General features: G+C 42.5%; 1 protein-coding gene across 4 annotated transcripts in view; it reads right to left on the reverse strand.

The window, feature by feature from the left end:
• Window positions 1-1,302: 1,302 nt before the first annotated feature.
• The window catches only part of PIKFYVE (phosphoinositide kinase, FYVE-type zinc finger containing), a 68,441-nt gene continuing 53,100 nt past the window's right edge, over window positions 1,303-16,643 (reverse strand). For 2 of the 4 annotated variants that reach the window (XM_074911048.1, XM_074911047.1), the window contains 15 exons: window positions 16,438-16,498; window positions 15,708-15,851; window positions 15,429-15,549; window positions 14,911-15,039; window positions 14,220-14,315; window positions 13,426-13,509; window positions 12,875-12,966; window positions 12,096-12,260; window positions 11,467-11,526; window positions 10,856-11,032; window positions 10,073-10,176; window positions 9,677-9,805; window positions 8,084-8,345; window positions 5,899-5,973; window positions 1,303-4,933 (listed from right to left, as the gene is read on the reverse strand). In XM_074911048.1, the coding sequence (XP_074767149.1) occupies window positions 4,818-4,933; window positions 5,899-5,973; window positions 8,084-8,345; window positions 9,677-9,805; window positions 10,073-10,176; window positions 10,856-11,032; window positions 11,467-11,526; window positions 12,096-12,260; window positions 12,875-12,966; window positions 13,426-13,509; window positions 14,220-14,315; window positions 14,911-15,039; window positions 15,429-15,549; window positions 15,708-15,851; window positions 16,438-16,498 (1,815 nt within the window). In that variant the 3' untranslated portion in view covers window positions 1,303-4,817. The remainder of the gene's footprint in view (window positions 4,934-5,898; window positions 5,974-8,083; window positions 8,346-9,676; window positions 9,806-10,072; window positions 10,177-10,855; window positions 11,033-11,466; window positions 11,527-12,095; window positions 12,261-12,874; window positions 12,967-13,425; window positions 13,510-14,219; window positions 14,316-14,910; window positions 15,040-15,428; window positions 15,550-15,707; window positions 15,852-16,437; window positions 16,499-16,643) is intronic. The other 2 variants (XM_074911046.1, XM_074911044.1) reach the window with 1 other exon arrangement.

The following is a 16,643-nucleotide window of genomic DNA, read 5'->3' on the forward strand; positions in this document are numbered from 1 at the left end:
ATATGCTTTGCATTTCTTAATAGAAAAAGGAAAAGAGGGAGATAGAGGGAATGGGGGAATACAGATCACCGGTCTGGGTTCCTGCGCTGATCCTGCCGGCGAGGGTTCCAGGAGGCGGCCGTCTTCTTCGCTGGCATTCATCTTCTTCGCTTCACTGCTTTCTCCAGACGGTCAGGGGGGCAGGGAGAGGGGCAGAGAGAGAGCGAGCCCTTTCTTCCCCCCTTTGATTTATAACCATTTTCCTTGGGTCCCTCCCCTAGGTCGACCCACATAGCTACGTATCCCATGTACAGGGAGGGGTAAGGTGTTTCATGGGATGATGCCATTAGCATGATCATGACAGCCCTCGTTAGCATATTGAGGGGTGTCAACTTTAATATGCATTTTGTGGATAATGAAGCAAAGTTCATTCACCGGACACATGGCCCTTGAAATTTGCCCAGGTGCCCCAGGGCAGAGCCGTCCTGTCTCCACAGGGCTCTCTCCCCCAGCTACATCGGGCAGCGTTATCAGCTTCGGCCTCCACAGCATGCACCCTGGGACTCAGAGTTTTGTCTTGCGAGTGTTTGAGGCATTTCTCCCATCAGCCTCAACTTTTGCTTTCCCAGGTTGTTTGTCTTAGTTTCTCACAGGCCTGGTTTCTCGTCTCTCACAATACTGCAGCAGATCAAAGAACTCAAACTCACGTGGTAAAAGCAGTGATGGCACATAATAGGTAAAATCCTTAAGTTTTAGATTTCGAGGTTTGTATTCTAAAAACCAACAAGTACCCTTCCCAAAACTAATAATATCATTTTTATCTTTAAGAGAGGAGGTTACTATATGCCAGGTTAATATGAAACAATCAAGATATGCCACTAGCTGTCAGACCTCTTGATTTTTTTCTTTATCTAGTCCACTTAAGAGAGGGCTATAGGAATACCTGGAGATTTTTCCTGGAGAATGCATTCTGCCTCTTGGAAGAACTGGGCCACGGCAACACCACCATCTGCTAGACAAAACTGGCTCCATCTCACACAGCACTGTGTGTTGAAAAGCAGCTGGGGAGGAAGTGGGAGAAGTGCATGAAAGGTTATTTGCACATTCTACTGCCACTGACCTGGAGAGCTGCCCAGAGGTCCTACTTCACTAGAAGAGATGAGCTGCAAGGTACAGACACATGACAGGCATGCTTACACTGCCTGCAAAACTGTCAACCTCCAGCCAAGCAATTGCTGCAGAGCAAGCAGAGGGCTTAGCCTCTGATCAAGGAAATGGGATGCTGTGAGACCTAACTGCTCCACCACATGGAACAGACTCGAGTATATTTTAGTCACTTTATTTGTATCTATATACATTACATTTTGATTCTCCAAGTAGTCAAGGCAGTTATTCTCAAATAGTTTAGTACATCAATTTTATAAAATACTGCTGAACCAAGGTAAGTTAGAAATACATACATTATGGTACATTAAGTGCTTTGAATAGTGATTAGTCTGGCCGCCTGCTAGTGAGCAATTAATTTGGTTTTGGTCATTCTCACAGAGGAGAGTCCACTCCACCGGTAACTCCGCTGAGCCCAGCAGAGCTACTTAACCAGCAAGAGTCCCTCATGTGCTTCTGGGGGACAGAATGCAATCACTGGGCCACTACACGATGACTCAAAGCAAGTCATCACTTCTGACTGGGACAAGATTTAGGTATTTGTCACAAGGCCTTGGATCAAAACAACAGGGGAAAAAAAAAAAAAAAGAAGCAGCCAGTGTAGCTCTCAAGAAATGCTGTCTTCATGTTTGCCACTGGGATTTGCTTACACACATATATGCTAAACCTGTGTTATAAAGAAACAAAAAACTCTAATCAAACGGCTCATGTAATTAATACCTAAGCTGTTCTCCTAGGACATCCTTAGGCATGCTGCAGGGACACAGACCTAATACAGCCCCACAAGGAGCTCTCAGAGATCTCTTCTGCATGAAGTATTGCTCTCCTTTTGAGAAAGTCAGCTTTGTAGCAAGTGAAATGCCAGGACAATTCTTATTCTGAAAAGGGAACATACGAGGAGATCTGTTCAACTGCTGGGATTTGAACTAGAAATGCTTACAGCTTTACATCACATGGCACCCAAAGATGTCCCAATTCCAGTTGATGCCGCAGCTACTGCATTACTAATCTTTTGCTACTTACTGCAGTCTGGTCAGGACCGGTCTATCAGCCATATCCTGACCCAAAGTTAGCTATTGATGCCAGCTCAAGATCACACCTGAAAATCTCTCCAACTGCTGTAACTTCAGCCCAAGAAGGTCACAATTCACACACCTGGGCTTTGCATTCACAGGCTGCTAAACAGCTGGCCAGTGGAAGGTTCTCTCACTTCTACAGTGCCGAGGGCCTCATGCTGTCACGTACACGGAAACATTAGCTACAGTCAGATGATCACGGTGCTTTAGAGTCAGCTGCTTGGGACTCTGGAAGACAAGCAGTATAGAGGAGCCACACATCACTGGAGTGAGAGTTACTGGTGACAGGACAGGACTAGCACATCACAGCTCTACATCAGCCTAGTGCAGATGTCATGACACTGCCCATATGCTCCATCAACCAATCCACATACTGACAAAGGTGGAAGATAACATAACCAGTTGCTACTGGGTCACCTTAGCTGGTCAGGCATGTCAAGTTTTTTCCCTGTAAACTTTAGGAGGGAAAGGAGGAACACAACATGTAAACTTTAACTGCATGCTCTTTCACATCAATGGACCAAGAGAGAAGGCAGAAGCCACAGAAGTGAGAGTAGCACTGAGCTAAGGGACTGGTTGGTTCCTCATCACACAAGGCCCCCCAACACAGCTAGCCGTCCTGGGAGTACCTTTCAACACAGGAGGCAAGATGTGTCCCAGAGGTGGTCAGCTGTACCTGGTACACTGCACTGGACCAAAGGGATTCTGGGCCAAGGAAGCAAGAACTACTGTGCAATACATCAGTCTTCAACACCGCACCCCCAGAAACAATGATTACGTTGTACAGAGGAAGTGAGAATACCTTCATCTCTGCTGCTTCAAGGTGAGCATCTTCGCTCATCCTTCAGCAGGGCTTTGCAGTGGGGTGGGGAAGACTACTTCCAACACAAATGACTGTTGCCTCCTGGCTGCTCAGACCTGAGCTGCACTGGTTGTTTTTGGAGACAACAGTTCAGTTCTCACTGCTGACATTTTCCTTTCTCAGTGCTACCCATCTGTCACTCCTGGACAGGGCCACCACCATCTACTGCAGAATAAAGTACTGAACACAGGAGTGAACAAAATGCACATTTCAATCCATAGTTACAGCGAAGATGGCATTACCAGGCAACTGGTCAGAACAAGCAAGTGGTCATAAAGAGCTGTACTGTCCCAGACTCCATGTTTGTTTGAAGTCCTCCCATCAGAGACTGGAAGTCAAAGGACAGTATTCTTGCCTCTCAAACTCATAAAAAACTCTTATTTACTGGCCTATATTATAATGAAGCTAAAAAGTAAACTCATCACCTACAAAAACAGGTAAAAAATAATAAAAACGGAAAGAAGTGCTTATTGTCATAACAGAGATTCACAGATCTCTGCACATCTTACCCATTATACAAGACACCTGTTAGTTCAGGTTTTTCTTTTTACAGAGAAAGATGACTACATTCATCTCAGTGGTGCAAAAAGGAAAATCTAATACTGCTGAAGAGACAGTTTTTTCCATTGAGACTGCACAGTGTGATGAGATCTGAATGCTCACTCTCATCAGCATGTCATGAATGCAAGAAAAAACATTCTCCTGGCAAAGTTTCACCATGAGGTAAATGCATTGTTTGAAAGTCCTGGGGAACGGAAATGGATTTGAAGTGATCTGCCAGGAATGATGGTTTCACTAAGGAGAAAGCTGTCACTCTAAGGCAGTATGCTTTATTTTGTCTAGCAACTTAGTGCCTTCTGTTAAGGAAAGGGTTAATCAGCTTCATAACTATAATTAATCAAGTCTTGTTAAATTAAAGGGTATACTTTAGTTACCCGTTTCCAGGGATTTGGGCAACATTCAGATCAAAGTACCGTGTAGGACTGAAGGGCTATGTTTGGGGTTTTGCAGTATGCTGATGACTGACAACCCATTTTTATGGGATTCAGCTAAAATGAAATTATGACAGATAAAGACAGAGTTGTACTGCAGTAATATAACTTAAAAGATGTAGTGATATAACATTATAGCTGTGGAGCTACCTTTTAAAAAAAAATTCCTGTTTACAGAACCCAGGAAAAATTGAAGTTACAGAGCATAAGCAGGACAAATTATTCATAGATCCTAAACAGGTCAACTACAGACCACTGCAATAACAGCAGAACTCAGGGATTAACTTCATTCTTCTCTCACCCACCCCTGCACGCAGCGGGGGGTTGGTTTCACATCTGCAGTACCACGCATCCACTACAGAAACATGAGCTGCTCATATTCAACAGCACTAAGGCAGCGCAAGACTTAGAGATCGTGTACTTCCACACCATCATGGACTGGGTAGTATCTGTTTCAGTCCTCTTGTATGGGGATAGCATCACCTTCCCTACTGACAGAGGGAATGTCTCTTATCAGTGCTGTTCAGTGGTACCTTACAGCTTAGTTCCTTAGTGAGGCTGGTTTGCTTATCAGCCTCCACGAGAGGATAAAGTGCAACAAGCAGATTTCACACTTCACAACATGACACATGTGGTCAGTGTAGACACGGAACTGTAATCCTCTTGCTTACTGCTGGACAGACCGCCGGAAGAGAGTGGCCTATAATGTCATTGTCCTTGTGCTTTCCTGATACGGGCTTTAGCTTAGCAATTCAGGCCCAGTCCTGTCCAGTGGTCTGGCACCATCAGGAAATACTTGTCCATAGCTTCACAAAACCTGGTCCGGTACAGTTCTGGAGAGACCACAGTTGGCATCTTACCTAACATGAAAGAGTCAAGAGCAGTTAGAAGTGGGCTAAAGAGCACACTGCAGTACAGACAAACATCACAGGAGAGATTACACCACCAGACAGCAAAATCATGAAGGCATGCTGTACATGGAAGGGTCTTGGAACCAACAAACATTATCAGCCGCCTTTTTTTTTTTATTATTATTTTTATTTTTATTTTAAACATTTTTAAGGGAAGACTGATCAAGGACTGGACCCCCAACACTGAATTGAGATACCGGAAGCTGGAAGAACCATCTAGGCTTTTTAGATCAGCTCTGATCAATTTGTTTCTTTTTATCTTCTCCTGTTTAGAGGTCTTTGAGGTCTTCCAGCAGAGATGCAAATTTCTCCCATTAAGAATTTCACTCTATGGACATGATCTTGTCTTCTCCAGACACCTGAGCAGTAGTACATCAAATGTTCCCCCTCCCTCCTCTTTCCAGCCCTCCTACTACATGTGGCCAACACTAGGCAATGCTGCACCAAACATACTCTACTCACTTCCACAAAGGGAACTCCTCAGCTCCTCAAAATATGGGTAGTAGTCAATCATTTGATAAGGATTCCTCCACACTAACATCTCAGATTATATCTGGTTTTCTGAACTCAGAAAACATCTTCTGAAACCAGGCAGCAAGGTTTTTTTGCTAGTATCTCTGCATAGATGACTAAGTTTGTATGTGAGTAGTTGGTAACTAAGGACCAGAACTGTCTGATAAGTAAGTGACCTGTACCCCATTCCCAGGAATTACAGTACCTAAAGGGTCACTCATGGAAGCAGATTAATATATTAGGTTTTTTGAAACTTATTATTCCTTCCCCTGTTCTGGACAACTTAATCCAGTGTTGCAAGTCTGCATGGTGGGAAGTTGTGGCTTTATTAGCACAGTTAATGGAAGCTTCATGGTAATGAGGAAACTTGATCGAAAGTTTTGCTTTCATTCTGGACTTACCTTGTCCTCCCAAGATGCCAGTTGACTTCACCACCATCTCGAGCTTTTTGTCCCAGGTAAAAGTGCGAATATAGTCTGTTGCAATAAAAAACAAACCCCACACACAGAGACATGTCACATCCGTTATAACCCCAGTAACACAGTTCTAAAATGTATCTATTTCACCTCAAAAATGGCAAGAAAGCAGTAGGCTTCCACAGCCAGAACAACTTCAGCGTTCCTCCTACCAGTTGCCTCACTTTCTGGAGTACTGATTATATTTGGGTTGGGTGAATACAGTATCTCAAAAACCCGGCAAGATCATAATCAACTCTTCCTGTCTCTATAAAAACTGACTGCCCAGGCATGACTTTTTATCCATCTTAGAGTTTCAAAGGCTCATTTACCAGAGTCACTTGGCTGATCCTCATCCCAGAAACATATTAAGAAGCTGTAACACCTCCCACTACTTTACTGCAACAGCTTTGGACACCTATCCATTTCAGCTAGTAATACTCCTCATCATTGCAGCCACCTACAAGTTTGATAACAGAAACCAAACACTTTTTACTTCATGATTTGGAGGACTGGAAGCACCAGTGACCCCAAATGGAAGAGAGGGCTGCAAAGAGAAGACTTCAGAATTGTTTCCAAGCCCATTTCAGAGAAAGCGTGGTCAGTCATTACAAGCACATGAACATTTTGGTCTGCAAAGCTGAAGCTGCAGTAAGTTAAGTTTTTCATTACTTTGTATCATTATCTCCTAACATTTGATTACAACTGTAATTATACAATTTTGAATTTACTGTTTCTAGATTTACAAAAGGCCACCGTGAATATCCACATTTCACCTCAGCTGTGCATTACACAAAATTCATCCAGACCTGCCAGTCTTAAGACTTACTCATTTGTCTGAATACACTTTGAAAATGCTCCCTTAGAGTGCTTTGGGACCAATCTCATCACTTTGTGCACTAACTACTGTCACTTCATGCCCCAAGGCCCAAAGCCCCACACAACAGGGCCTACAAATAAAATAAAGTCTTCACAGCTCCCCACAGATGTAACTTATTTTAGATCCTAATGTGATACAGGAAACAAGTAAAGATTCTGACCTGAGAACCAAACTCAGTCTAAGCCATTGGTTTTTAGTTCCATCACCTACAGCAAATTTTGCTTAAGTACTTTGTAAATTCTCAGGGTATTATTTAGAGAACATTGTGACAGCCTGATACTGCAGGCATGTTCTCTGTTCTTTAAGATATGTGTGTTAAACAAGCTCCTTCAGATCACAAACAGTGAAGGAACTGTTAGCTTTAAACATCATAAAAAATATACTCTAATCAGTTAAAACTTTCCACAGGACAGCAAAAAGTCACAAGTACAGGAGGAGCAGAGTTTCATCCCATTTACCCAAATATTCGAGTTTACAAAACTAGAAAGCAATAACAACCTGCAGTTCTTTGTAGCTGGTACTTCAATTCTCAACTAGAAGCGTTATTGGAATGGCTTTCGCGCTTTAATAGAAAAGAAGAGTAATCCAGACCTCCTGGCTTGAGATCTCATCTAGAAGCATTTCTGAGCCAGGTTTCAAGAGCACCTTACTTCCACATCCAGCAAAATGGCTTAATCTCCCAGAATTTTGCACAACAGGTTAGCCTGTCTAAAGATGAGGCTCTGCTTTCCAGTCACAAGTCAAAGGATGTGACAAGGAAATTACTGCATTGCCACCCATGTTATCCAGGTCAGACTACATGATCACAAGTGATCCCATGATGTTTCCCTCTTCCATCCCTAACAATATTGTTTCTCCTTAGATTCCCTGCGCATGAGTTAAAATTTAAATGGCTATGTATATATTATGTGTTTAATATTTAAAGTTCAGTAAGAGCATACAAACAACCTTCCCTACTTTAACTGGGGTCGAAGTGTGGGTTAACACCAACTTGACTGCTTTTTCACTACCTGTGAGGTCTCCCGCATATATTCTACGCTAACAAAAGGCCATACAAGAGCTGGAGAGATGACCTCCTGCCTCCACTTCGAATACCCATGAGAGGATGAGGATGGTATTCCATCAGGAAGACAAGTTTTCCTGACACACACCTCTGCAGTGGTGGCACAGTTTTAAGAGTACTATAAACACCTAAACCACAAGAAACCAGTTTCAACAGCTGAAAGCAAGAAAATACAGAAGACAACTTACCAATGATCCCAACAACCAGCTCATTGCTGGTATCATCACGACCCACCAGCAGGGAATAGTCAATGATGAGGTGGCTGGACAGGAACTGGGAATCACTGTGTATGGAAGCTCTCAGCACAGCCTTGCAATGGGAACGGATGTACAAAGGATTGTCCCGGACCATCTTCAGAAGGTTCTCATCCAGCAGGACTACATCACAGCTTTCCTTGCCTGTGTCTGTTTTAACATTTCTATTTCGGAGGGAGCCCTTCAGGTCAAAAACCTGGAAATGGAGAACAGCACTACTTTGTCCCAGTGTTCTGCAAGGTTAAACTCTTAACTGCAGTGTTTGAGAAGACAGCATGGCAGGGCAAGTCTTTCTTGCTCTGCAGGAAGATGGTTAACAGAAAACGTTTTTGTAGTACAGAAATTAAAGTTTCTCGAGTTGGAGCATACCATGTAAGCCTACATGAAGGCTGTGCCACCTCAATTCACAAATTATAGGCAAGTTACTTCATTAATATTTAGCCTAATTTAAGGGGAAAAGGGTGTCCCTATTTCTACATTGTATGAGTAAAATCAGTTTTCCAGACAGCTTCTACAGACTCAAATGCTGACAAAAATAAAGCCACTGAAGAGGAAGACTGATCTTGCATGAAGCACCATTTAACATCCGTTGGCAAGGCAAGAGACAGACCATCATTAAGTTGGAAAGAATCTCTGGGAGACCTCCAGTCCAATGCCTGCTTGAAGTAGGTACTGTTAGAGAAGGTTGTTCAAGCCTTGTCCAGACAAAACTTGACTAACTTCAGGGATAGAGTCCACAGTCTCTTTGGGTCTCTGATCCAGTATCTGACCACCCTCGTGATTTAAAAACCAGACAAACAAAAAGAGAAGCCACAACAACATCCTTTACATCTATCTAGAATTCCCTCATCTCACTTTCTCCCACAAACATCCCCTGTTTGAGGTCAGGCACTGGGAGGGAAGGTGGAAAGAACTGATACTACCTAGAGTTTTGGAAGCAACATTTGAACTTCTGCTTCAGCATCAACTCTGTATTTGAAGAGAATTTTCCCCCCAGTTATTTTAAGGTCTTCATTCCACTGCCTCAAAGGTTGCTCTTCCTTTACTAACAGCAAGACTGAATTCAAAATCTTGTCACACACATTAAGTAGTTCAGAGAGAAAACAGCAGATTCAAGACATGATTAGTTTCCCCCCTACACTACACAGTAGCTCACCATCTCTGTTGGTGAGGCTCTCCTAAGTAAATGAGACTGTAATCCCAGTCAGTTCTTCTAAAAGCTTTGCAAAAAGGCTTCACGTTTTCCTAATTAGGTTGGCAATGCTTTCTCTCAGACGCCAGAGATGCAGGGACAAATAAGACAAATAAGACAAAAACAGAACTGAAGCCTGCACTACCGCTATCTGAACTAGCCAATAATAGGCATCCAGTTACTGAGGATCACACACAAGGAAACAGGCACCTTTGAGCGATGCTACATGTAGACAGCACATGCAAAGTTAAAAATTACCTAGACAGCTACTGGTAACCCTGCTCTTGCTCCCAATCAGAACTGCACTGCAAGAGAACAGAACACCCGGTTCCTACCTGAGCCATTTTCCTGCCATAGAAAAGGTTTTCCATAACAAGCAGATCCAGCTTCTTTTCAGTGTTGTTTTGAGAGTTCTTGTATCCAATTCTATACACCCCAAGGATTTTGGCCAGTGCTGTGGGCTTCTGATGAAGAGAAGACATGGGCTAAGACCTTGGTGTACAGGCAATCAGCAGTCAAATACTATAGGGACCACTGTTCTGTCTGACTGTGTAACAGATTAGAAGCTCTAACAGAATTCCCACTTTTCATCTTAAAAATGTGTTATTAGTACAGCTCACACACCCTGACATTTTCTTTTACTTAAATGAAAGGGGTTACTGGAAACTGTTACTAGCCTGTAAAATATAGAACATTGTCTAAAATGTTGTTTTGTTGGTTTTTTTTAATACCTTCTGCTGAACTGCATTAATGATGTAAGTGAAGTAGTGTGGAGCAAAGTCGAGGAACGACTGGACTTCCAGACGAGGCATCTGCTTCAAGATGAATCTATCATCTGTTTTAACATCAGAGGCAACAGGGTTACGTACAGTAAGTGATGTATTCTTTGCATGTTCTTTAGGACTGCTGTACAGCTGAAGCAGTTTAAAAATTAAAGGACTACAACTCCCTTTCATCCTTCACTACAGAAGCTCATTTCTAGAAACTTTTTTACTGCATGTATCATGAATTTCAGCCTTCTAGCAAAATCAGGGAAAAGAGACTAAGTTAGATTTACCTCGGCTATATGGGCTTCTTATACAGACAACAAACAATCTACAGACCCTTCCATTCAAGATGACTTTTAAGTAGGGGCATAGAATCACTCGTTAAAAAAAATATATATCCTATAAATCAACTATAGCATGTGGGATCATAAGAAACACTATGTCTTTAATAACCAGTTTTCCTTTAATTATACTCAAGTTTTTGTTTTCTGAAGCCTGCTTAAGAGAGTACAACCTTGCCAGCTGCTACTACTGAAAAACAGAACTACATTTTGTTCTCCTGCACAGATAGAGACAAATAATCTGATATTGAAGACCCCAGAACAATCCACTTAACTTTCCATTCTGAGTGGCCACTTGAGTCAGCAACCCTCTGTCTAGAGGTAACCAGGGATTAAATAACACACTAACCAGCACCATCCCCAAATAATACCCTGTCATTACAAAGGGGGAAGAAACTTCATTTACCCTCGGTCACATAGAAGGCAGCCCCAGATTTGCCACCTCGTGCCTGCCAGGGCATAGAGTGGGAGAGGGATCGGATGAAGTCCTCTTCACTGCTCCCCAGTATCACTTCACGCATCCTGTGAAACTCGCCAGCGTAATAAATCCGGCAGTAGAACTTGGCATTCGCATCTGAAAACTCTGCAAAAAAAAAAAGTCTTCCTCATGTGATGCGATACTGACTACCTGAGATGACACTTAGAGACTTTACTGACGTCTAGAAGAATATTATCATGCTAAACATCCCTTTCTCACATCTATTGTACTTCGGAAGTTTAAACCAATAGTATTTAAATGAAAAACTTACAGGAAAGTCAAACCCCTTTAGGTTAGCACGCAGCATATGCCATAGGAAAGTGTCTAGACAAAAAATCAATTTTTAAAAAACAGTTTTATGAGGTATTTTTGCAACGGAAAGATTGATTACAGTAAAAACTGCATTGCTCTGTTACTGCTTGGTTTTTCCTTCCTGCCCAATGCAAAGAAAAAAAATTAAGTTCAAGATTTCCATTACACTTGCATGAAGAAAGGAGTTTGTCAGCCAAGACTTCAAGTTATTATTTACAGCTACTCACGAAGTTCCACATGGGGATTCACCAGCTGTTTCTTCTGTCCGTCTCCTCCATCTACATCATCTGAAGACATAAAGGGACCATTCAGTCAAGGTGTTTCATTATTATTATCAAGAAAGCCCTGTAAGATACTACTTGTAAACTCACATTACAAGAAAAACATTTTATTTTTTCAAGGATACAGAGGGAATTAGAGATACAGCTATTAATTGTATGATATAATATGTATTCTAGAAGGGCACTGCTGTTCATGGGACACATAAGTACAAACTTTCTCTTTCTCTTCATTCATTTTACGTGAGCTGAAAAAAATGAAAGTTAAACAGGGAGTGAGGAAGAGAGACTGGGCTGCTTAACTAGAGTCAACTCAATCCAAACACATTCAAACCCAGACTATTCAATGTCCCTACAGTTACCAGGGTCTGAAAGACCTTATTTCCTTTCTCATAAAGCAAAGCAACGTCTTTAGGAGAAACCTACATTTGATGCTCAAAACATTCCTTTCCAACGCACTTTGAATGATCTTGGACTGTCGAAAAAGCACGAGCAGAAGAGCCTTCTGGGCCTTACAAATATGAATAAGGTTTGGAGAACTAACAGTCCAAGACAGAAGATGGACTCAAGTCTTGTACCTTGAGGCTCTGTTCCTTGATTTTCTGCTCCCTCTTTGCCCGTCTGTCCAACCTGGTAGTAGGCACTGTCTGCACCACGTAAGGTCTCTTTCTTCTGAGAAGACAGGTCCGGGCTCTTCCCTCCCGTACCACGGAAGAAAGACAAAACGCCAGATGGTTTTTTTGCTACAATTAAAAGGAATAAAGAAGCTGGCCTTGGCATTTTCACTTAAAAGCATGACTCATATGAGCATTCTCCATTTGTTGTTCTAACTGAATGATGTAATACAACTGTAACTCATTTGCTATTCTCCAGGCAACCAAGGTCAATCAGGTTAGATGATTTAGTGTTCCGAGCAGCATTCTGGAATGCTGAATCATTTGAAAACACAGACCGAGAGTGAGCGTCTTTAACACATTAAGAATATCGCTTCTCCATTTCAAAATATTTTAACTGCCAATCTTTTTCAAGAAGGCAGAACATATTATGGACATCATACCCCACTGAACAGGCTAGAACAACCCAAGGTCCACTACATCATAATATATTTAATCAGGGTATAAGTCTGCTCTCATAAGAATCAGAGAAAGCCATCACAGGCACAGACCTCAGAAAACACACCCCATCCCCCCAAGTTCTACATCAAGTCGACTCTGAGACTAGTCACAAATTCAACTCACAATGCATTTTCTTTATTGTAACTAACATAACTTCCACAAGAACTAGAACCCAGGTTAAGTGGACTCAAGTCTGAGCTGAGATTAGCATCATGGATAGGATTTTGTCAAAATGGTCTTACTCTGTTCTGGCTCTGCACTGCGATTTGAAGGACACATATTAGCCTCAGGCAGGCGGACAGGGCTACTGCTCTTTGGTTTGCTTTCTGACATGCTGAAAGGAGAAAGAAAAAAAAAAGAAGTCATAAGCCCAACAAATACTGTCACCTGAGACATTTACTCCTGTACATTTATTTCTCCTCCATGCCTAATACTAAATACTGCTAAGGGAAGATAACAGTTTTATGCTTCCTCCTCCACCTCCCTGAGAAAAACCTCTCAGGGCTCCATAGCAACAGTTCCATCCATCACCACAAGAAAGGTAAGCAGGCCCAGTAATCCCTACCATGCACAGAGCCAGGGGATCAGATGATAGAGACACCACCAGTCCCCGAAATGAAACAGAAACTCAGGCACTGCAAGTATGCGTTGCTACATGGAATGTGTCAGATCCCATCAAGAAGCAGAGATCCCAATGGAGGCATATTTTGAGGGTCCTTCCTCATCCTAGTTTTGGCTAATTCGCTACAATCACTGTGCCTTCACTCTATGTACTGTAGTTCCTACACGTAACCTGTTTGGCTGTAGTCCTTCTTCAGAACTGTTCTTCAGAGATGCTTTGGACAACTCATCCAGGGCATTTCTGTACTCCTTGCAACTGAAGAGGAAAGGAAAATATAAGGGGGGAACATAAAAAAGTCAGTTTTTTGTTCTTTGGGAGACTCTGTAACACGAACCCAAAGGTCCAGTTCAGAAACAACCACAGGAAAAAACCCACAGTAGAAAGATATCTCCCTTTTTTCTTACAATTAGAATTTAGTTCCCTTAGAACAGAAGCTGTTCTACATCATACTGCACGAAAAATCCTCCCTCGTTTCTCTTGCTTCCACAATCTAAGAATGCGCTGCTTTAAAAGTCTGCTGCCTTGTGACATGCAAACTCCAAGATGTACTGAAGCATCTGGTTTGGAGAACCAAGTAGTAGCAAGAGCTGTTATGACCAAAGGTAGGCAAGGGACAGACTGCAGTATAAATACTTAACTGTTGTTCCCTAGCTCCGCTGCACTTCCTCCAGGCTCAAGAGCCGAGCAAAATTTAGTAGCGCTTCTTTCTCTAACAATATCACATCACGCTAATTCATTTTTATGTACTAGAGCTGGGCAAGAAAAGCCCCAAATCCAGTTGCAAGTTGGAAAATCTAGTTTCCATATCTCAGCAGTAAAAGGAGAGAACTTCAGCTCTGGCAGAAATACTCAGCTGAGTGAAGAAATTCTGTCATTGTTCCCTACCATTAAGATTTAAATATTTCTTGCACAGAAAAGCTGCAAAAGTACATGTGTCAGACGAACAGCAAAAATCACACCAGTACCTGAGAGCAAAAGCTATGATGGAGCTTGGTTCTTTCTCACAGACTGCAATAGGTACACGTTCATGCTCATACATTAGGTAGTGCTTATCCGGGTCACTAAATGAAAGTGACATAGGGACAGCGTTAGTAGATCATAAAATTTTGTGGAAAGAAAAGGTTAAGTTTTGGTCAAAGCCCAGATCTTCATCACCGCACTCCCAGGCACAAACTGCAAGTCTCAGCATGGAACCCAAGCTCCCTAGATCAGCTTCTCCCAATAGACACATTCATAGCTACGTGGTTAATTCTAAATGACAATGTGTTAGGGCAATCAACACTTCAAGCAAGCTGTTTATATCAGAACACCAGCTCCAAGTTAGAATAAGAGTCTATTTCTGTTTAGCAGCCACTGTTTCTAATGGCACCAAAACCTGCCTGAGTTTGTTTTGACCGTCCTACAGCACAGCCTGCAGAGTAAAGTTAGGGGACAAAGCTGGAGTCTTTTCTGAACAAGCAGTTTAGCACAGAAAATTCCCAAAAGCCTCCTGGGTTTCTGCAAGACCTTCACTTATCTGTGGGGTCCAGCCATTTAACTTTTACCTCATCAGCTCATGACCTCTGCTACTACCCTGGAGGTGGGATTTGGATGTGAAACTCAGGCTGCCAAACATTAGGCTCACGTCAAACAAGAAACACTACAAGGCACGCAGACCAAGGGGCCGAAAGACTTTCCAGCCTGTCCATTTTCACATGGAAGGGGCACTTGAGGGCACATGCAGTAGCCATTGAACCTGACCTACACCCAGACAATGCCAATTTGAGTCCAACCCTTGGAAGAGGTCTGGAAGCAAAAACAAGAGGCCAGCATGTAGCTTTAGTAAGTCTTTGCTAAGGTAAGATGTTTCCACTCCCTCCCTGCAGCAATAAAGTTAGAAGGCACCTTTCTCCCCATTCCCCACTTCCCTTCCCCTCCCAGAAGAGTTTCTAGGAGGAGGAGAAACTGATCATGTATGTACCAGGGTGAATCATTAATAGGAAAAGCAGGTAACCTACAAAAACTGAGAAGGGACACAGACAAGTTCTTGCCTTGAGGAAGTTCTATAGCTTATTCAGAGGCAAACCCAAGTGATGACTTAAATTATATACTGAGCAAAGGAAGCATGCATGTCTCTGTTTGCAATTTGATCAGGCTGCTAATTTTGTACATTGTATATATTATGCAGTACTTACAAGGGAAATGGAATGGGGTTATAGTTGTTTCCAGGCAAAAAGTTAGCCAAAATAGCTTTCATAGTAGACTTCTCCTTCACTTGGCTGTCTGTAGATCCCAGTGAGTGTCCATCAAACACATCTGGAACAGAGATAAGTCTGCATCATAATATCTACTTCAAATAAATTCAGAAGGAAGGTTGCAGATCACAGAGTTACCCCATTTGCCATTTCCTAAACCAATCCCATACACTTACCACAGAGAAGCAAGAGAAAGAATACAAGGCCACAACTACCTACCTTCTGAGCTGCTTGTTGTATCCTGTTCTGACAGTGTGTTGGCACCAGTCATATGCTCTGTAACAACCTCTGGAGGGGTGGGCAGCTGAAGATGGGTGGACCCTGTGGAGCTCTGACTTGATAAAGTAGTCAGGAAACGATCCTCTGAGAGCACAAGGACAGGAAAAAGTATTTCACATGGCTGTCAGAAGTTACACTGCTTGCTTCCAGGCCAAGCTACCACCAGTGTCAACTTTCAAGAAGTTTTTACTTAGAAAGGAGGTAAGGCCATCCAGAACAAACGAATTGACAAGTTGATCAACAGAGCACATAACCTCCAGAAGATGCATACACTTATACCCACCACCTTCAGTTCCCACAAGCTCTCAGTATGCCTCACAGGTAAAGAGGTCTTAGCACCCATAACCACTTCTCAGAAGCAGTGACAGGCATTTCCCAAATTCTATATAGTTATTCCATTATTTAGAATCCCTCTGAAAGTTTTTATACTTCAGATCAAAGGAAAACCCTTGCTGGCCAATTTAGTATCATTAGTAATTAAACTTCATATTGGAAGCAGGCTTTGCTTTTTATAATAGCAAGCTGGAAACTGGCTTATTCCTACCTGACACAACGGGGATTCACCGTTTCTCTAAATTGTGACATTTGACAAAGGCTCCCGTATTATCTCAGGGAAATGGTTACAGCAAGCTTCTTTTGGCAGCTTATAAAAAACAAATAATCAACAGACCTTTCTCTCCATTTTGCAGTGCTGGAGAAGCATTGCGTGGGGAAGCATCCATGCTGCTGATCTAGGCAGAATAACAAAACACCACTGTTGATGCCTAGCTCATTATAGCTGTATCCCTTCCTCTGTGGAACACTTGCAAAAGCAGATGTACCACAACTGCACACTCCCACCCACTGCAGTGTCACTGTGTCTGCCACCACATGAAA

The sequence above is a fragment of the Athene noctua genome, chromosome 7 (assembly GCF_965140245.1).
Source record: "Athene noctua chromosome 7, bAthNoc1.hap1.1, whole genome shotgun sequence".
Taxonomy (NCBI): Eukaryota; Metazoa; Chordata; class Aves; order Strigiformes; family Strigidae; genus Athene; species Athene noctua.